The following is a 22,397-nucleotide window of genomic DNA, read 5'->3' on the forward strand; positions in this document are numbered from 1 at the left end:
GTAGAATGCAGAGGAATGCTTGTTCTTTTTTTATCAATACAAGCTATCAGTTTTCTAATTTCTCCTAAAGGACACCTGCTGATGGAAGGTGAAATGATTCACACATTATAAGAAAACAGAGACACGCACACACAATCGTTTTAAGAGCACAGCTCAGACGCCCGTTCCTGTGTTGAGCTTCGACGTGCATCGGCGTCGTAGCTCGTAACCGAGCGAACGAACACAGCGAAAGATGAAAGCGAACGCGGAGCGCAGCGGGAGATGAAAGAAGAAAGCGTGACGAGAAAAGTGGAGGAGAAGGCTATGGTGAAAGCATGAGGCGGAAAGTAAATGAGGAGCGGAGGGGAGACAGCCTGCGCATGCGCTGAGTTGCCGGCGGCGACGGCATCCACAGCTGCGAGGGCGATTTCATCTGGGCTTCTGAGGGGGGCCAGGGTGGCGTGGGGTGGGGGGGATTACGCTCGTCCGCGGCGTCAGCCGCTGAGGTCATTCCGCTGTACCAGGGTATGCAACGGTGACAACTGCTCCTGCAAGAGGCGATGGCGTGCGTCTACGAGTAAGGGACGAAGTGAAACACCCTTGGATCTTGTAGCCACTGACACTGGTGCCACGATTTTCCCGCGACAAAGGGCCCCTCTCGTCGTTGGTGGAAAGAAGGCGTGAAAAGAAAAGCTTAGTGCTTGCCGCACAAGACGGGTTGTGCGGCGACTATGGCTGAGATATGGCGCCAGAGTAGCGCGCGTCGTCTGTATGGAAGCAAAGTGCTGCATGAGGGGAGGTCTGTTTGCGGCGGCTGCTGTGAATCGCGCCCAAGCGCCACCCACGCGCGTCGCTCGCGACCTTCCAATTAGCAAAGCAGTCACGCCACACTTCACTCCGTTTGCAGTGTGCCGCACGAAACAGATCGTCCGCGCGAGCTGCGCTACTCACAGCTACTATATAAACCGTATACAAATGTAATCATACTACAAAATATTGACACGTATAGAGCTGTGCTCAAATTACACATTAGGTAGTATCATAATCGCCACTGAAAGTTTTTGTTCACAAACAGTGTTCATTTCTGTTGTGTGAATCATTGCACCTTACATCAGCAAGTAGGCTATAGAAACTCAACTCATCTTCAACGTTAGCACGGAAAGCAGTCACGACGATTATAAAGCGGCGTCGCCACCTGTTTGTGTTTAACTCTCGAAAGCCTAAACATAAATTTACAACAAGGAAAATTATAACTTCCTGTTCATCATTGTATCTTACCGTGCAGAACACATTTGTACCAAACAGATAATGCAATGGCCTTTGAGCTATGAACTGATTAGTACAGTAATTCCTCATTGTCGGAACAATCCGCAACTGAAGCTTAGCCATAGCGTATCAAGAACGCTACTATGGACTCTTCGTTAAGTCCCCCGCGCTGGAATTGGTATTTGGATTTATGAATATCATATGAAAATAATGTGTTGGGCTTTGTGAGGCGAAATCCTTCTTTGCATACCAAGCCTCAGTTCACGCAGAGACCAACTCCGTTTAACAAATTTTCCTGGGTGAAAGCCCCCTAGCGGGGTTTGAAATACGGCGAGTTGGTAGTCTGTAGTAAACTTGCAAAAGCGTTTTACACACACGACATAAGCAAAGGGTAGATAAAGAGCGCCGTGTTTGTTTTACCTGTTTTTTTCCCTATGCCCTAGGTGCAAAACGCTCTCTTGCAAGTTCACTATGACTAATTACATAGTTCACGTAATTCACGGCTGAAAGGAGAACACTCAAATGTACGAGAGGACGCTGGGCAGTTAGGCTAACAATCAATATAGACGCCATATCGTACGTGCAGAACAAGCGCGAAACAACTTGAGATGTGCAAGGAGAGAGTTGTAGAGGCTTACGCGCATGCAGGAGGAGAGTGGGCACGAAAGGAGGGCGTTCGTGTGGAGCTGCAGAAGGCGCAAGAAACAATCAATACGCTGGCGACGGACGTACGTGCACGAGGAAAGCGCAGATCACGTGCCGTATGAAGATCATAGGAAATTTTCACAGGCAGCCAGCATCATTACGGCCACAATGCATACAGATGGAGATAGAATAATGGGAAAATGAGACATCCACCCAAACGTAGCAAATTGCTACAAGGGAAACCTATACGGGTTCCTCGAAACAATCTTTCTGCTTTCTGCTTTTCTTTCGAGGAACCCGTATGGGTTTCCGTTGTAGCAATTTGCTAAGTTTGGGCGGGTGTCTCATTTTCCCTTTATTAATTTCTTCTCTCCTCCTTGCGGGCTTCCGCTTAACTATTACGTCAGATGAAAATAGAGAAGTAAATAAGCGAGATCATCAATAAGATAACCCGACCAAAGCACCTATGGACACACGGTATGGTACAGCGCCAATCTGCAGGCTATTTAACTTATACTGCTTTTAATAGTGTAAAAATGGTCCATGGCATGAATAAAAACATTCTATACAATTATGACATACATGCGTACAGGCAGGCGGGCTGGCTCTAATAGTGTTTACGCCAAAACGCATGCTTGAATGTTCGTGAAAGAATTACATGCTTCCATGCAAACGACGAACACAATACCCATTAATCGCCCTTTCTTTTTCGCTGGCATGCAAACCTTCAAACATGGCTAAATTATTTTTGGTTCTCTAAAAGCGTGACGATGAAAACGTTCCTATATGAGCCTAACTGCCATATTAATCAGAAAATTTAGATAAACAAAAATAAAGCATTTCAGTCGTTGACGGCATATTTCGCACATGCAGCAAGTGTTCCTTGAATCACGATGGCAGTCACTTGCGGCGAATTTGTTTTTGGCACTTCAATATTCATCTTTATCAGGACTGGGCATCCCTTTTACAACGTGCACCCCCCCCCCCAAAAAAAAACAAGGCAAACCTCAAAAGTGCAGGTGTGCACTTTCTTTCTGCTTCTGACAGTATTGCTTCGAACACCTATACACAATCTCTTAAAGCCACTACACTGCACCTGGCCACTCAAGACGTCACGTGACAGACTCACCCGACTGTTAATTAAAGATAGGCACGCCAAGTGGAGCTTCAATTCATCGGGAACGCTGCTAAATGATCTGGATCTGTATATCTTTCTGCTTTATTTTCTCTGGTGCGAATAGCACTAGTATTTCAGGAAGGAAAACATTCATCGCCTATCAAAATATGTATGTCAAGGATTTATTTTTCTTTACTGTCAAAGGCACGAGACAGTACGTGACAATATATGTCAGTGAGAGGCAGCCTAATAGAAGTCTTCATGCAGAATAGCTTTTCAGGTTCTATGTGATCTTGCACAGGAATCAAGGGGGCCTATCAGGGATAAATGAAGAGAGTGCGTTGGACGAGAAGAAATTTATACTCTCCCATCCGCGTCGACTGTACACTGTTCAAGAACGTTACCGAATAAGCAATGTAGGACACGACGTTTTCGTGCATAACTTCAGGCACACAATGCACGCTTTGGTGAGAAACACTGGAGCAGGTAAAAGGAACAAGAGAAGGAAATAAGGAAAAGAAGGGTGAAAGAAGTGGCAAGGAAATGTAGTTTCCTAGTCCTATAATATATATAAGACTGGGAAACTAGACAGTGAGCCATAGGCAGAGCTTGCGAAAGAAAATAATACCAGCAGGACAGCCAGAGGAGCTCGAGCACTTTGTCACGAGCTCGCACGACGTGCCTCCGCCATGGAAAGAGAAAGATAAACGTGTAGAGAGAGAGAGAGAGATAACAGAGAAAGCACAAACAAAATAAGAGCGATAGTCCAATTCGACAAAGCTGGCCGTGCACGTCTGCATCCACTCGCAATAAAGACGTTCAGTGGTCACACAGCAATGGTTTATGGGGCATGGCCACCACTCTACACGCATATATATATATATATATATATATATATATAGTTACGTGGTACCCTGCAATGCTCGACTCCACCAAGCACACTTCCTTTTGCTTATGCTCATAAATGAACGAAATCTAAAATGCACAGGGTGACAATGATCACTAATGTAGGCATGGTCAATTCATTGAACTTGTAGGCGCGTACGATTTAGGACATAGAAGCCCCCAGAACTTGCCGCGTAGTCTTACTTGCAGTTTACTCCTCAGGGATGTCACATAACAAAACGTGTGTCACTGTAAAGCCACCCGCCAATTACTACTGCCAGCCTGTCAATGTTCATTGCGCTCATTACTGAGTACGTGCGGGACCTATAGTAAGCACAGGGCACGATGCAATATCACGTGACCGTTCCGAATCGTAATGGTCCATTGCTCTCAAGCTCTCAAGCGCAAGCGTGCCAGCACTCAGATTACGTATATAATGAGTACCAATTCCTAACCGACCATCGGTACATGCATACTTGCCGTTTTTCTAATCACTAATACGGACTTACGTCTCTCGTGACATGCTTTCAGAGGTACGGTTGCATTACACTGCAGCCACATTGCTTGCTACATGCGGTGTCTTCCAGATGGCACGATGTCTGAAAACTTAGAACCATGATTTTGCGCCAGCGGACCCAGGCTCATCCATTCCAAGAGCAGTCAGGTATGAGAAGCGACGCCTAACATTTTGTGTTTTTTTTTTTCAGCGTTCGATATGAAATGAAAACAAGAACTCAAATGGCATATGTAAAAGCGTGATACGAAATTGCCTAGGCTCGCAACGTGAGATGGGTAAATCAATCTTTCGCAAGATAAACGTTACACCGTGAAAGCTAAGGTACGAGAGGTTGCTGAACTTATGGTGCCGAATAAAGTGGAAATTAAGAGAATCCCTACATCACAGGGTGAAGATTGAGGAGCCATTCTGAGGCGTATTCGCGAGGCTATCGAGTACACTATCTTAGCCACTGATATCGTCACGGCTCGCCGTGTTGCCTTAGGTCAAATGAAAAGAGCATCATTGCTCGCTTCTGCTCACGCGATAAGAAAAATGAGCTCATCAGGAAGGCGGCGAGGGCTAGGCTTTGCACTGACAACATTGGTTTTACTGGCGGTCCTAACATTCCAATCTATGTGAATGACCACTTTCCCATTGACAACAAGAAGGGTGTAGGATTCGGCTTGTTGGTAAAACATGCCTTAAAGTTTGAATAATAGCGCAAGGACAGCAGAGGGGAAGAAGGGAGAACAGAGCGCTCTGTTCTCCCTTGTGTTCCCTCTGCCGTCCTTGCACCGTTATTGAAACTGTAAAGACAACAAGAAAGTGTTCTGGAAGGCACTGGCACTCAACATGGAATATAAATGGAAATACTTAGGGACAGAAAACTGCCATGCAAAAGCCCGCAGAACTGATGACTGCAGGTCATCTTCAAGAACTTCAATTTATGTTGTTTGAAGGTGCTGACACCCTTAACTTTTATTCCTGAACTAAAGCTTGGAATTTGATCATTTCCCGCTAGCAACGATTCTACTTTTCTTGGCATACACGTCTCGGCTCTAACCGTACATTTCGCTGCCACTTCCATCATCTCAAGCAGAAGACTGCGTTTGGTATGCGCACATTAATCAAAGGTCGCCCCTTTTTTTTCGTCATGAGGCTCCGCAAGCGTTGTATTTTGCTTTCATTCATAGTCACATTATTTACGGTATAGTTTTATGCGGCAACGCAAACGCTTGTCACTTATCATGAGTACAACACATTCAAAATCAGTCAATACGCATTATCACGGCTAGTTCCATGCAATCCAATGCCTCTTTGTTACTTCGCTTGTACGACATCATGTCTATTAATAGTTTCTTCCAGTTTAACATAGTCGTCTTACTGCTCAAATTGTTTCATAATAACCTTATGCTTGCGATTATTGCAGTTGGGTTTCGGCAGAATGAAAATGTAACCAGATTTGCGGCTAATAACAATTTCCTGTTATTGATGTTTCATACCAATTACGGCAAGATCATCTGCATTCGCTACAATTTCTCTGTATTAATAATTACCATCAACTACAAAATCCTGTACTTTTCTTAAAATGTTTAAAAGTTACCGTAAGTATCATTTACTGTGAGAACTGTACAATGATCCTTCCGGTGTATCTTACACTTCTCTCTGACATGTCACCTTTTCTGTTTAATTCATGTTGTTTTGAGCCAGCCTTGTTCCCGGCTTTATTTTATGCTGTGTGTTTCATGCTTGCTTGATTTGAAATTAAAGTAACTGTCTAATAATGTATTTAATATCTCGATGGTATTTGATAATAGCGTTCATTTTCAGTGTGTAGATATCACCATGAATGTTGTATTATTCACCGAAGGTCCCTTTACAGTTCTTTCACTTTGCAACTCTCGTCTGTATATTTCTGATGGTGTAATTACGTTTTTGTAACCAACAAATCTGAATCTGATAAATATGGAGCTTTCCTCAGGAAGCAATTTAGCTTCCTATGAATAATATTGCTGTGCGCTGTGACAAATTTGTCAGTATTCAATTGCGCAGAGTCAGTTACCTATGTTTTAAGCTTATCCTTATTTCTTAAATTCAAAATGAACATGCCCACACCTCCAGAATAATTGAATGTGGAAGAGCGTAGGACCATAATTAAATTGATGTTTTTCTAAAGAAAAAATGTCAAGGAGATCCCAGAAGAATTGTCACACACGATGAGCGACAGTGGCTCTTCATTATGCTACAGTTCAACCTTAGGTCGTCGATTTTAGAACTGGTCATTTCAGTGTTGGAAGTGAGAACCCCATAGAAATGTTAGTTTCTGTTCGCAAATGTGTGATCATTGAGGACCACCGAATATTAGCAAAAGGTATTGCTACATACTTCAAAATATTACGTGAGAAAGTTGGTGCAATCACCCATTAAAATATTAATTGAAATTAGAAACCTTGGAGCAAAGTGGATCCGGAACTTTTGACAACTGAACAAAAGAAGGAACATGTGGGGATGTTTAGGGATGTTTTAAGAATATTAGGCAAGAACTTAGTCCAATTTCCTAGAAAAACTGGTGACTGGTAATGAGACATGAACCTACTTTGTGATCCCGAGACAAAGGGACAGCCTAAATAATGGAGGCACAGTAGTTTCGCCAGGTCACTGAAGTACTGCAGATGGAGTTCGGTGGTGTAGCAATGCAAGTAGCAACACTTTTGTGGGATAAGAAGGGAGTGCTGTTTGTGCAATTCTTACAGATGGCTTCAGCCAATAATGCTGAATATTACTATGCTGTAAAGACGACGTTGAGGGTAAGTATTTAAAAAATGTGAAGAAAAGCTCACTGAAGGTATCATCCTCTTGCATGGCACTGCCTCGTCATACTCTACAGGAAAGAGAATAGTAAGACTGATTTCCTTAGTTTTTCAAAAGATCCTGCAATCACATTTCTGGCGACGTTCCGATTTCTATGTGCCTTCTTTTTCGTGCGCGTTCTTAGCGCTGCCCCTGCCTGAATATGAATAACTAACAGCTGATGTTTTCACGTTAATAGCCATCCACCATATTCACCCAAGCTCGCTTATTCATCGTCGTCAACATCATCAGCCTATGTGTCCACACCAGGACGAAAGCCTCTCCCTGCGATTTACAATTATCTCTGCCCTGCGCCAACCTATTCCAACTAGCTTCCGCAAATTTCCTAATTTCATCGGCCCATCTAGTCTACTGCCGTCCTCCCCTGCGCTTTCCTTCTCTTGGTACCCATTCTGTAACCCTACTGGTGCAACGGTTATCTAACCTGCGCATTACAAGACCTGACCAGCTCAATTTTTTTTTCTTAATGTCAATTGGAATATAAACTAAACCCGTTTGCTCTCTGATCCAAACCGTTCTCTCTATGTCTTTTAACGTTACGCCTACCATTTTTCGTTCCATTGCTCTTCGTGCGGTCCTGAACTTGTTCTCAAGCTTCTTTGTCAGTCTCCAAGTCGCCGCACAATATGTCAGCACCAGTAAAATGCAGATTGTACACCTTTGTTTTCAATGATTATAGTAACCTTCAAGTCAGGAGCTGACGATGTTTGCCGTATGCGCTCCAAACCATTCTTATTCTCTGAATTTCCTCCTCATGATGAGAGTTGCCTGTGATTAATTGACCTATGTAAACGTACTCCTTCATAGACTCTAGAGGTTGACTTACGATCCTGAACTCGTGTTCCCTTGCCCGGCTATTGATCATTATCTTTTCTTCTGCATACGAATCTTCAACCACACTCTCTCTGTTAAAGGGCCCCTGAAACGGTTCGGACAAATTTTCTAGGCGCGTAGGGTACAGCTTAAGTAGAACATTCGCACCACAATTTAAGTGAAGCGTTACGTATTAATGGAGCTGCAAGCGATTAGAAGTTACCCTCCTCCCTAGCTATGCTTTTCCTCCTCAACTCGCTCGCTGAGCGAGCGGCGCTAAGCTCCACCTTCACTGGTTCAGCGTCACGATGCGACGTCACATCGTTCACTTCCGGTAGTTTTGGAGCACGCCCCCTCCCGCGCGAGACCTCTCCGCTAGCCTCTTGGCCGTCGACCGAGAGCTATCGAAGCAGCGTGCGTTGCGAGCATTCTGTGGTAGCGCCGAACGTGTCCGGTATTCCGGTAACCACAGGCAAGCTGGTCATTTCGGCAGATGACTGGAGGCATAAACTCAAGCTGATGAAGGAACTTTAGCGTAGACGTACGTGAGCAGCCTGATCGGTCTGCACGGTCCAGACACTTCCTGGCGCAGCGCTTAATCAGTCAAACAAAGCGCTAATATTGCTCTAACCAAGTGTAACACATTTTAAACATTTATAAAAACAACGTGTTGATGATCACACTCCTGCGAAAAATACACACCAGCAGCAAAGAAGAATACACTTCGTTGCTGCTACTGTGTATGGTTGAGCTCTGTGCCACCAGGTGGCTGCACCATGCAGACCATTCACATTTGCCCTTCTGCTCATATCGTGGCTCATCCCGGCACAATCAAGCGTCCAGACCCTGTCCCCTTGCGCTTGCGTTTGCGTTTGCCCCAATACCGGACTCGCGAAAAGCTATTGCGTTAGTAATCTTCCGGTGTAAAGTGACGGCCACAAACGCGAAAATCCTGGCGCCGATCGGATACCGGCAGTCCGATGCGCAGCAGCCACTTTGCTTGTATACTGCCTTGCAGAGGGACACGATGTCGCAGCTTGACATATTGCCAGTCGCTAGGTTTGCAGTCCACAAGGCAACAAAGTCGAAACATAGTGCTCGCGAAAAGACTGAGACCGACTCTGACCGCGAAGCTCTCGTCAAAATGGAGTACGTTGTAACACAAGCAGACGACACTTGCTGTGTGCCGGAAGTGCTGAAGTGTACTGAAAAATTGTTCTTGTGCATTCTCTTTATGTTATTTTCTTTTTATAAAAACAAATGAACTAACATTCCAACTATTACGAAGATTATTTGTTCACCATAAAGTTGGAAAAATTATCAATCACGCGGCCTGGTCAGCCAATCGGATAGCTCACCCCACTGACGTCATATGGGTGATTTCCGTCATATGGGTAGGGGCGGCTTAAAATTCCGCCGAGCAGCGTGCTGCGATCGGCAGCGATGTGCATTTTTAAAACCTTATAATAAATTACACGCTTTACGCATAGCACTTAGATGTGTCAATTAATGATCAGAAGGACCTACTCTAACGACTCAGTACGTTTGTAGAAAATCTTCAAAATCGTTTCAGGGTCCCTTAAAGATTTGTTGTAACTGGTCCGCAGTGTTGCTGAATAGTACCATGTTATCTGCAAAGCGAAGGTTGCTGAGATATTCGCCGTCGATCTATACTCCTAAACCTTCCTAGTTTAATAGCTTGAATACTTCTTCCGAGCACCAGTGAATAGAATTGGAGAGATTGTGTTTCCTTTTCTGACCCCCTTCTTTATAGGTATCTTCCTACTTTTCTTGTGTATAATGAAGTTAGCTGTGGAATCTCTGTAGATATTTTGTAAGACATTTACGTAAGCTGTCTGTACTCTTTGATTACGTAATGCCTTTATGACTGCTGGTATCTCTACTGAATCAAATGCCCTTTCGCAATCTATGAAAGCTATATAGAGAGGCTGATTGTACTCTTCGGATTTCTCGATTACCGAGATTAATGACATGGAAGTGATCCATTCTAGGGTATCCCTTCCTGACCCGAGCCTGTTCCCTTCGGTAACTAAGATCCAACGTTGCCCTTATTCTATTGCAAATTATCTTGGTGAATATTTTATATAATTCTGGGAGTAAGCCCATGGGCCTATAATTTTTCAATTCTTTAACGTCTCACTTTTTTGGATTACTATAAATACACTTTTCCAATTTTCTGTGACCCTTGAAGTCGACAAACACTTCGTATAGAGGGCCGCCAGTTTTTCAAGCATTATGTGCCTTCTATCTTTGAATAAATCGACTGTTATTCCATCTTCTCCTGTCGCTCTTCCCCGATTCATGTCTTGCAAGGCCCTTCTGACCTGATCGCTAGTTATAGGAGGATTCTGCAACCTGTTCACTACTCTGTCGAATGGAGATATCGTGGCTCCTCTGGGTACTGTACAGGTCAGTATAGAATTATTCGGCTGCTTTTACTAAACCTTCGAGATTGGTGATATTACCCTGCTTATTTTTCAGTGCGTGCATCTTGGTATGTCCTATGCTAAGTTTCCTTGTCACTGATTTCAGGCTGTCTCCATTATTTACGGCTTCTTTAGCCTTTCTTTATAATTTCGAATATCCCTTATTTTCGCCTTGTTGATCAGTTTTAACAGTTCCGCGAATTCTACCTTATCTCTTGAGTTGGACACTTTCATTCTTTGTTGTTGTTTTATTAGGTCATTTGTTACTTAGGAGAGCTTTGCTACTGGTTGCCTTGGTGCCTTACCTCCCACTTCGACTCCTGCTTCTGAAGCCTACCTAGTTAAGGTTTCATTGATTGCTTCTATGTCATCTTCATCGCTCTGTTCTAAGGCTGCATATTTGTTTGGAAGTAACAATCTGAATTGGTCTGCTTTTACTGTTACTGCGTCTAGGTTGGCCTGTTTCTTCGTGACCAATTTTACTCTTTCTCTCTTCAAATTGAGGTGAATCCTAGCCCTCACTAGCCTATGATCCCTGCACTTTACCCTACCTATCACTTCTACATCCTGCACTATGCTGGGATCGGCAGAGAGTGTGAAGCCAATTTCATTTCTTGTTTCACCATTAGGGCTTTCCTATGTCCACTTTCTGTTGGTACGCTTCCTGAAAAAGGTGTTCATTATTCGCAGCTTATTCCTTTCTGCGAATTCTACCAGCATCTCTCCTGCTTCTTTCTATAATGTTTCAGCAAATCCCCAAAAAGCATCTGAAAGGTCAGAAATTTGGGAATCACGTGCAGGCTACTTATGCTTCAAAGCTGTGGTTATACCTAGAGACGGAAGAGTTCCATGTGCACGGTCAAAAGAAGTTGCAGGACAGATATCGCAAGTGAATGAATTCACTTCCTTGGGAAAGTCTATGTGGCAAATAGTGTGGCAGTTACAAGTTCGAAACTCTATTACTTCTGGGTAAGGCTCGGTGATTATGACCGAGCACGCGTATAACTGCAAAGGCTATCCGCTCACATTCTCCCTTACCGGTCCCAATGCAGTCTGTCTATATGCGTGACTACACGGCTTAGAGCGCAAAATAATTGTGATACGCATACGCTGTATGACCAACTACACGTAGAGTTCAGCGAAAGCTACGGTTCGCGTCGGCCAATAAAGACCAAGGACCAGAAATGTGCTGCGCGTTCGTTGCGCGTCTTCAGATGCTCGACCCTGGTTTAATGGAATTATCAAAGGCTCTAAACGACAAATGGTGCTCGTTTGCTACGAGGCGCGCTGGTGAATCTTGTTCCTCATCGGTTGACCAGGTCAAACTGAATGAAATGGCGAGATAGAGCATGCAGATTGCTGCATCAGTTTAGAGATCACGTGCCGTCCGGAAGACGTCCGTCAAGGTATTCGAAAGAGGGCATACGCCGCGAGCCCGTCAAATGAAGCGCCCTCTATAAACGCAAGCACACGCTGCAAGTACTAGAGGCCAAAGACGCAAAGAAAGCACGCGAGCAACGGCAAAAGAGCAGCGATCGCGCCGCCATCTGCCACGTTCGGGCCCGGCTCACCGGACGAGCGTACCTGGAGGGGCTCCTCGGCGAGGCCACGGTGCCGTCGTGCTTGGCGCGTAGCTGCACGTGGTTGGACGCGCGCTGCGGCAGCCGGTGGTCGAGCGAGGCCGTCGGCGAGACCCTCGCGTGCTGGTAGCCCTGCGGCGGCGGGGCGCGCGTCGCCCCCGACACGCCGCTGTGCGGCCGGCTCGCGGCCCGCATCGACGACCACATGCTCCCGAACAGGGTGTGGTTGCGCTGCACGCGTTGCGACACAAGCGAACGTTATCGTGTGCCGCATAATGGCCTCAGTACCTGCTTCATGGAATTTTAAAACAAGTTCTACCCACCCACTGTTAAACTTCTTCACAATGCATCTGCGCTCCCAGCGTTTTCCGTTATTTCTGTTTTCGCACTCGCTTCCAAAATAAGCACTCAGGTGTTAGTCCAAGTGCACTTTGTGCGGTCTCCTTTTTGTTCTTGTGTACCTCCTCGCTGAATTTTCAATGTTATTGGCAGGCTTGGTGCCAATAAAATTACAATTTTGGGGTGTGCAGCGGGATGAGCGTGAAAAGGAAAGAAAGGCACAGTGACGAGTACTGTATCTTTTGTTTTATATGTTTCATTTCCTGGCACTGTTCACTCAAAAGCACGAACTAAGTAGCTCATTAGCCAGTGCACTGCAATTATTCTACTATAATTTCGGAAGGATAATTTAACATTTTTCGTTGCGTTTAATACTTGATGTATTACACATAAATTCCGCCTAAATGTAGCAGGCTCTCTTTCAAAGACCTTACATTCCCACAACACCAACAAGTTTAGCTGCAAGTCAATTTCTCTTTCTTGACACGCGCAGGAACACAGGCGTACTAAGATTGCACGAGCACAAGCAAAAAGTTGCGCACGAAGACGACAAAGCGACCTCAAGAGTGTTTGTCCCAATGATGGCGGGATGCCGTTGTCTTGCAAAATGCGTTAAGCCAATGGTGTGTACTCACTCGGTGCATAGGTTCGTTGTCTTGTCCTTCTTCGAAATCCTGGTCCAGGTTCCCGGATACAGCGCGTCGGATTTCAGGCCCCATCTCGTGCAGTTCTCTGAGGCCCGCCTAGGGAAGCAGCGAGTTTCGATCAGCCGTCTTCTTCAAGGAGGCACGAGTGGTGATTTTCGAACACAATCTGTAGCCTCAGGCTAGTTGCGCTTCCAATACCATGACACACACATGCAACAGTCACGTAAGAAATGTTAGGAGACAAGCGTCTTAGATGCCCTAGGCACGTCGCTTGTAATTGTGAAAAACACATTTGTAGTTGTTCTTTTTCGCATTCCTTAGCGAAATGGCACAAATCACTCTAGGGGATCGTCCATGAATTGGGCAGTGAAGGAACTGTTAGCATATGTTTAATAAGTTAGGGTGAAATGAAATAAGTATCTTACAAATGGAACTTAAGGTGCCTACTGTTACAGGTATGAATAATAAATCATCTAGGTATTTTGCGAACATTATAAGTATTTAGAAGAATTCTAACATGCAATGCGTTTTGTATCACGCTGAAATACGCACAGGGCTTCACAAACGTTCCTGTGGCTGTAACCCATTACGGTAGCCTCAAAGGAAAGAGTTACAGGAAGTCTGAATTTCCAGCCTAGCTTTTGGAAGGTTTCTTCTAAAAATCTTTTCCTTTGAATAATAAAACGGCGTCATGTCGAAAAACAAGTGTTCCAGAAATTCACGCGCATTGCATAAAGGACACAAGGGTGATATAGCCAGACCAGACCTGTTGAGTTAAAAGTTCAGTGGTGGGACTCTGCACCCTAGTCTTGTAATCGTTACTTCAATTTTTGTAGAGGAACACCGTTTGTTGTTCCAAGGAAAACTGAGTTGCGCGAAATCAGATGTTGCCAATGATGACTGAGCGAACCTATTTGTGTTAGCGTGTTTTCTGAAACGCGCCGCAGTGATAAAAGCTGACGAAGGTAAACTAGGGCTTACAGAACCACCGTGGGATGCTTCTGCGAGAGTATCTGCGTATTCGTTTAAGGCTGGACCTTTGGGACCTGGCACCCACACTAAACGAACGAGGCGTTGGTGTCTTGGGAGAAGAGAATAGAAAGTTGTTAATGAATCTGACAATCTGGGCGTGGTTAATGAAGAACAGATAGACAGGCAATCAGTTAAAATTATGGCTGATGGCACAGATGGTGGTAATATGCGTAAAGCTAAGATAACTGCCAATAATTGCGCCTGAAAGATAGGCGTGAAGTCAGGTAGCCGAGCCAAATAAGACCAGTTTAGATGTGGTGATAAAATGCCGACACCTGCCTTTTCCTAACGGACGGAAGCATCAGTTGCTATAACAGTCTTTTTATCCAGGTGTGCAAAGTGTTCTGCCAGAATACTATTCAGATATTGATAGGGAAGATGTTTGGCATTATTTGGAAAAATATAATCAAATTCAATTTTAGCACCTGGAACCAAGGAATTTAGTAAGAGCAACTCGCATGGGTGAACGTTTAATGGTTCCAACAGTTCTTGATCCAAAAAAAAAAACTTGAGGGCAACGTGAGCGATACCACTAATAGTTAAAGAATGAGGCCGGTTCGTTAACGAAAACATATTGTGATCCCCTCTGTAGTGATGCGTATATCTTTAGAAAAGTTTGTAATGTTAGGATATGAAACCACCTGAGAAGACAAGGTAAGCATGCTTCTTGATATAAGATATCGTTGTTTCTTCTAATGATGACAACAATGCACTTCAATGCATGAAATTTCAAAGAACAAGCACGCGCCTAGGTTATGAAAGCATGGTTCACTCGGAACTGATAATTAATAACAAGGTACGAAACAAAAAGTTACTGTACACTGGAAAGGTCCTTTTAGTGTTCTGCTAGAAATGATATAAGCCTCGAAGTGAAAGAAGCTACGAATGCTCCGTGCTCTGCATCGAAATCTCGCGAATGAAGCGAAGGCGAAGCTTCTGCTCGATTAATTTTCTGCAATGCGAGTTCCACCAATGAGAGAACACGACTGACCAGAAGAGACTTATTTGGCTGCAGAACACACTAAAACAATATGCTGCTGAATTTGTCGGCCGAGAGTTCAAGCAAAGACCCTCTGGCCCTTCTGCCACTCACCTCTGAGGAAAAAAAGCGAAAGAACTTGAAGTAGCCCAATAAAAAACTAAGCTGAACAGTGTGACAAATTACTTTGCCGGGTAGGCCAACGACAAAGAGTAGAATGAACGATATGTGCTTTAGTGAATGTTTTTCTACGAACAAGTTCGACTAACTCGCTATCCCAATTACGTCTACACACCAAATGTTTCATATATAAGACCCTTGAATGCGCTGATCTGGAATAATAACGGACATAACGGCCGCAAACAAATCGAATGAGTTGATAATAAGTTCAGTGAAGCTCTATTATATCCTTGGAAAAGTGTGGCAGCCAGAAAACTGAGGTGTAATCGAGAAAAGCCTACACATGCCTGCTTTTGATTTTTATTAACGCATGAGAACGCCAATGCTCGTTTTCGTTTCTAAATTAACGTCAACTGTTTGTGTATGTAACTGACATGTACCATTACTGTTGCGTTTACAAAACTGAGAAAACGCTTCATGTATATGCAATCGACCTATGCCTGAATACAGAATGCATTTACCCACAACACAATCTTCTTTGAACGACTGCATTCACGAATAAGATCATAAACAACTGGGGACCTCCGATTTGAGCACTGTGATACGCCAGACTTACCACTGACGCCCGATGAGTCAACACAGTTAGGTGATACGTACTCTATTCGAGAACCTATGCAATTATTACACTTTGTGTTGCGCTGACGAGTACAGCACCACAGAGAACAAGACAGGATAAGCGGGAGCTCATAACTAACGTGATATCCTGATCACTGAAAAATTATAATGGAAACACCATGTTCAAAACTCTATAAGGAAGGAAGGAAGGAAGACTTTATTTGGTCCTGCAAGTAGTGATAATTAACAACTAAGCGGGCCGCTCCCACGTCGGGACCGGAAGGCCAAGCCTCACGGTCACGTCGTGAGCCTCCTGGACAGCCCAGAATTGTTCATCCAGGTCAGGGCTTCGAATCGCAGCCTCCGACCTGGACGCTTCCTTGATCGCCGAGTCTTCAATTCTTTCGCATGACCAGAGCATGTGTTGGAGCATGGCTAAAGCACCACAATCTTGGCAACAAGGCTCTGTATACGCCTCCGGATAAAACATGTTCAGTCTCCGTGGGCAAGGATAAGTACCAGTCTGTAGTAAGCGTAATGTAAGTGCCTGAGCCCTGTTTAGTTGAGGATGCGGCAAACTGTAAACCCTGCTATTAAGAAGGTAATACTTTGTGATTTCATTGTATGTGGAAAGGGAGTCTCTGTTCTCGGGGAGTACCGCCACGCCGTTGCGTGGGGCATAGCGGAGGGTAAGATCTCGCGCTGTCTCATGCGCGGACTCATTGTAGTAGAAGCTTGATGTGGGTGAGTTGGTTATGCATACTTGATGAAATGAGCGCTACGAATACGCGGACGAAAGAACACATGTACGACAGACAAGGCGCTACTTCCAACTAAATGTTTTTTGAAGAAACAGAACTTTAAATAGATGCAACCATGAATGGCCCAACGTGACATCACCACCTCCCTATCTCTTCAGAAAAGCTATCTCTTTTTCAGTAAGCGTCACTGAAGGGGAACTAATGCACGTGCCCTCGGCCTTAGCAATGTAAAAGGCTTCCAATATCTCGCGTTCTAGTCTATCTCTAGACCATGCCAGAAACCTGGTGTCGCGAAGATACGGACGGCAATTGTGACGTTTACAGTGTTCCGCCAGATGGCCCCCCGCATTGTTATTTACGGCCCAATTGTGCTCACGCGCCCTTTCATTAAAACACCGTCCGGTTTGCCCGATATAAACCTGTTGGCAACTTAGGGGTATCTCGTATACGACATTACTTTTGCAAGCAGTGTACGGCGCTGCATGTTTCTTGGAGCATGGTTCGGGTTTTGCTTTTGTCATCATAGGGCATATCTTGGCCAGCTTACACGGTGCACTGAAGAGAAGATTGATGCTGTGCCTTTGTGCCACTTTCTTGAGGTTGTGGGATACCCTGTGCCAATAGGGAATCACGTGTAATCTCTTCTTGTCAAATGGCTTCTTTTTTGTGTTAGTACCCTCTCTTGCCTGTTTGATCTTTTGAAGAAGCTTGTCGCACACGCTAGAGATCAGTAGTGAAGGGAAACCGGCTAGGCGTAGCCTTGAAACTTGGTTATTGAAACTGATTTCTATTTTGTGGTTGCAAGATTTGTTTAGCGCTTCTTTCAGACAAGTCATTGCAACCCCTCGTTTTACTAGCTTGGAATGCGCAGTGTCGCTTTCGCTTTCTGGACCTCAATCTCACTCTGATGAACACGCATGTCTGTTTCGAATACCAGCCCAGGTTGAACAAGCAGCTAATGTCATTCGACACTGCGCATTCCAAGCTAGTAAAACGAGGGGTTGCAATGACTTGTCTGAAAGAAGCGCTAAACAAATCTTGCAACCACAAAATAGAAATCAGTTTCAATAACCAAGTTTCAAGGCTACGCCTAGCCGGTTTCCCTTCACTACTGATCTCTAGCGTGTGCGACAAGCTTCTTCAAAAGATCAAACAGGCAAGAGAGGGTACTAACACAAAAAAGAAGCCATTTGACAAGAAGAGATTACACGTGATTCCCTATTGGCACAGGGTATCCCACAACCTCAAGAAAGTGGCACAAAGGCACAGCATCAATCTTCTCTTCAGTGCACCGTGTAAGCTGGCCAAGATATGCCCTATGATGACAAAAGCAAAACCCGAACCATGCTCCAAGAAACATGCAGCGCCGTACACTGCTTGCAAAAGTAATGTCGTATACGAGATACCCCTAAGTTGCCAACAGGTTTATATCGGGCAAACCGGACGGTGTTTTAATGAAAGGGCGCGTGAGCACAATTGGGCCGTAAATAACAATGCGGGGGGCCATCTGGCGGAACACTGTAAACGTCACAATTGCCGTCCGTATCTTCGCGACACCAGGTTTCTGGCATGGTCTAGAGATAGACTAGAACGCGAGATATTGGAAGCCTTTTACATTGCTAAGGCCGAGGGCACGTGCATTAGTTCCCCTTCAGTGACGCTTACTGAAAAAGAGATAGCTTTTCTGAAGAGATAGGGAGGTGGTGATGTCACGTTGGGCCATTCATGGTTGCATCTATTTAAAGTTCTGTTTCTTCAAAAAACATTTAGTTGGAAGTAGCGCCTTGTCTGTCGTACATGTGTTCTTTCGTCCGCGTATTCGTAGCGCTCATTTCATCAAGCGGACTCATTGAGATTCGTAGGGGCTCCCTCGATCATACCAAGGTGAGCAGGGAACCAGCATAAGTAGTGTTGTGACATCTCACATCTCTGCATAATTTTAAAAGCAACCTTAGCAACCGAGCCCTTCGCAAAGGCCCTAACGGCCGACATTGAATCGCTATATACAAAAGGCCTGTGCCTGTCAACCAGGGCGAGCGCAATAGCCGCTTGCTCCACGACCTCTGGCCTATCAGTTCGAACGGTAGCAGCGTTAACGATACTGCCCTCATTGTCCACGACAACTATGTTAAACACCTTCCTCCCCTCATTAAAAGAAGCATCGGCGAAACCAACCTTCTGATTCTCATCACGAATGAGTCTCAGCAGGCAAGCTCCCCTGGCCTTTCTTCTACCAATGTTTCGTTCCGGATGCATGTTCCTGGGAACGGGCTTGACGAGATACCGATTTCGGACCTTCAAGGGAATACCGACATGAAGCTGCGAAATCTTCTCCTGAGGAACACCTAACTCTCTCAGAATCTGCCGACCCATGCTAGTCGTAGAGAGACGCACCATCTGCGTCCTCTCAGCTATCTCATGCAAGGTATTATGAATTCCCAGCTGGAAAAGTCGGTAGGTGCAGGTGCACATTGGCACTCCCAACACTTTCTTCGTGATCTTCTTAATCTGCGTGTCAAGCTTCTCCTTCTCTGATGGTTTCCACTTCTGCATGGCCGCCACATAAGTAAAGTGACACAATACAAATGCGTGCATAGGTCTAATCAGACTATCCTCCTTGAACCCCGTCTGCCTATTGACCACCCTCTTCAATAGGCGTACCGCATTTTCTGTCTTGGCAATGATCTTCTGCATCGTCAGCGTGTTGGCGCCGTTCGACTCAATCATCATCCCCAGAACCCTGATCTTATCAACCCTAGGTATGAGATCGCCATTCCTTGTACGAAGCTGAATGTTCAGCTGGTCCACGGGGATCCATCCCCTTGGCTTGGGTCCCCTTCTAGTGGGACTGTACAGCAGCAGCTTCCACTTAGAGGGGGAGCATCTTAACCCAGTCAGGTCCAACTAATTCTCAATCACATCCACTGCCTCCCGCAGAACACTTTCGATATAGCCCTCACTACCACAAGGACACCATATGCTCACGTCATCTGCATACATCGTGTGCCTAGTCCCCTTCTTCGTCAATCCGACCATGGCCAGATTGAACAATGTGGGCGAGATGACAGCCCCCTGAGGAGTGTCCCTGTCTCGAAGATTTATCTTTGGCTCCAGCTCCATAACCCTCAAGGTAGCCTTCCTGCCTTACAGGAAGGACCTGACATAGTCATGAAAGCGCGCGCCGAGGCCAAGATACGAAATGGACTTAAGAATATAAGAGTGCGGAACGTTGTCAAAAGCCTTCTCCAGGTCCAGCCCTAAGATGTCCCTCACTCCACTTCCATCTTCATCAATGACCTGATGCTTGATGAGCTTCGTTGCGTCTTGAGTCGACAGCCCGGCCCGAAAACCAATCATAGTGTGGGGTAGACCTGGTTCTTCTCAAGGCACCTTGTAAGCCGATTAAGCACGGCATGCTCGGCTACCTTGCTCACACACAAAGAGAGTGAAATAGGCCTTAAGTTATCGATGCTCGGGACTTTGCCAGCCTTCGGAATCAGCACCGTGAGAGCTGTCTTCCACTGCTCCGGAACCACCCCGTCTCCCCGCATAGCGTTAACCTCCCCGGTAAGGTACTTGATTGACGTATCGTCCAGATTCTTCAAAAGCTTGTTCGAAATCCCGTCCGGTCCGGGAGCCGACTTGCTCTTAAGGTTATGCAAAACCGTGCGTACCTCTTCCACAGAAAAGTCCTCATCTAGGGCAAAGTTGTCCTCTCTCGTGTAGGCCTGCTCCGTCAGAAGAGCATCCGGGTCCGCAACAGGAAGGTATTTGTTTGTCAGCTTTTCAACCAGCTCTTCCTCCGAGGCAGACCCCACTGCTTCGTGTACAGCTCTAGCAAGGACGTGCCTCTGACTAACCCTCGTATTGGAGTCGTTCAGCAAATCCTTAGGCAAGCACCACGACCTCCCGTTGCGCACCTGCTCGTCCACCGAGTTGCATACCTCATCCCATTGTTGCCTAGACAAAAACTTAGTGCTCCTCAATCAGCTTATTCAGCTCGGAAATCTTTTTAGGCAGCCTGCGAATAAGCCACTGCCCCATCCACCTAGCCAGCATAGACCGCTTGGCTTCAATCAGATGGGCCAGCCTGCTATCAACACTATCCACCTACAAATCCGTAGTGATCTCCTTCGTAGCCTCCTTTACATCCTCCCTCACCTGGGTGACCCAATCCTCCAGGAACGGCCGGTACAGGCATTCGAATTCCTTCCCCCTTTCTCGTTTCTCCTCTGCTGGATAAAACCAAGGTAATGTTGTGCCGCTGCTTGCTGATACTCAAATTATTTTTTGCATTCCTACAAATTTGGTAGTTAGTATTATATAATAATCAGCTTCTCAGATATTATAATTAGATGAAAAGTGTAAATGAGAAAATTGTAGAGCGACATGAAAAAGTCCCGATGCAGCTTTCTGTTGCACAATACGTGCTACATAGAAATGTTCTTCCGAGCGCGAAAGGAACCCGCAAATACACCCGAAGTGCCTCGAGTGGCCAATCAGAATGTACAGCTATCTCAAAGCTACCTCTTATGACCTGCTCTAAAGCGTTATGCTATTTGCTTATTTTATCGTGTGTAGAAGTGTTAGCCAGATCGACGCTTTAATATTTGGTTGAGTGGCTTTATATAATTATGGATCAGAAATACCAGCAAGCAAAGCATGTGACAAGCTTTTCGGAACGTTAAGTTATTAAATGAATGAATGAAGTGACTTGCCTGCAGGGCGACGGTGCTTTCGTTGGGCTCCTTCTGCGATGCTCGCTCCTCCTTGCGCTTCTTGAACCTCCGGAAGTAGTCCTGGATCAGGAAGGTCGCGTAGAACTTCCCCACCGTCACATCATCGTCCGCTGAGACGAGACAGAATCACAAGCCGGTACACGCATTATTCCATGCGATAAAGAATCAATAGAAACACGTAGTGAGAGTTGCGCAGCTAGGAAGCAACATTAAACTTCAAATGGGGTTTGCTGTGAAGCAATACACAAAACATGCATAATGAGCTGTCATTCCGAGGAAAACGTGCATCCCTGCATAAACATCTAGGAACACGCATCAATATATTGCAAATTGCGATACGGCGAGCACACGTTTGTTTTGGAAGTGGTATTCATACATACTCCCGTCCTACTTCGAAGCTACGCATATAACACATTAATGAAAATATTCAACACCAACATTGGGTGATGCGTCAGTTCAGAAGGGAACGGGTTTCGGCAGGTTGGTTATCAAACGTAATACAAGTAACATAGCGCAGTAAGGAAAAGGGACAAGTCGAGACAGGTCAAGTGCACGCGTTGGACAAGCGCACGCACTTGTCCTGTCTCGACTTGTCCTTCGTCCTTACCACGCAATGTTCCTTGTGACACGTCACTGCCCACTCTCGAGCCGACGTGGCGATGGCTTTCTCCTATCGAGAGGTTCGCTCGTGCAATATGCCATAGGCTGAAAGTCCGGCTTTTAGTACACACGTAGTGCACTGATGGGCCCGTACAGCGAAGGTGATGCGCCGTACTACAGCCGTACCTGCGGGCGGCACCACTTGGTCGAGTAGCTTGGGGCTGGTCCTCTTCCAGATCTTCTTTATGATGGCTCTTAGTTCTTCATTGGCAGTGTCAATATTCCCTGCCAACATAAGGGTGAACACAAGACGACTACTATTAAAACAGTGAAAGAAATAGGACGCTGTGTTTCTGCAGCAGCATGGCATGTTGTCACTAAGTGTACTTTACAATGTTGTAGTTCTAATTTTGTAGCACTAGAAGCGCAGGACACGCACATTTCGCTGCGTGTCTTTTTCCTT

At 45.4% G+C, this 22,397-nt stretch overlaps 1 protein-coding gene across 6 annotated transcripts in view; it reads right to left on the reverse strand.

Annotated features, from left to right (window-relative positions):
• Positions 1-22,397, reverse strand: part of LOC135899458 (muscle calcium channel subunit alpha-1-like) — a 934,514-nt gene that overhangs the window by 38,396 nt on the left and 873,721 nt on the right. For 3 of the 6 annotated variants that reach the window (XM_065428717.2, XM_065428715.2, XM_065428714.2), the window contains 5 exons: positions 22,121-22,219; positions 21,314-21,444; positions 13,077-13,184; positions 12,107-12,333; positions 1,884-1,931 (listed from right to left, as the gene is read on the reverse strand). In XM_065428717.2, the coding sequence (XP_065284789.1) occupies positions 1,884-1,931; positions 12,107-12,333; positions 13,077-13,184; positions 21,314-21,444; positions 22,121-22,219 (613 nt within the window). The remainder of the gene's footprint in view (positions 1-1,883; positions 1,932-12,106; positions 12,334-13,076; positions 13,185-21,313; positions 21,445-22,120; positions 22,220-22,397) is intronic. The other 3 variants (XM_065428718.2, XM_065428716.2, XM_065428719.2) reach the window with 1 other exon arrangement.

Source organism: Dermacentor albipictus, chromosome 6, assembly GCF_038994185.2.
Source record: "Dermacentor albipictus isolate Rhodes 1998 colony chromosome 6, USDA_Dalb.pri_finalv2, whole genome shotgun sequence".
Lineage (NCBI taxonomy): Eukaryota > Metazoa > Arthropoda > Arachnida > Ixodida > Ixodidae > Dermacentor > Dermacentor albipictus.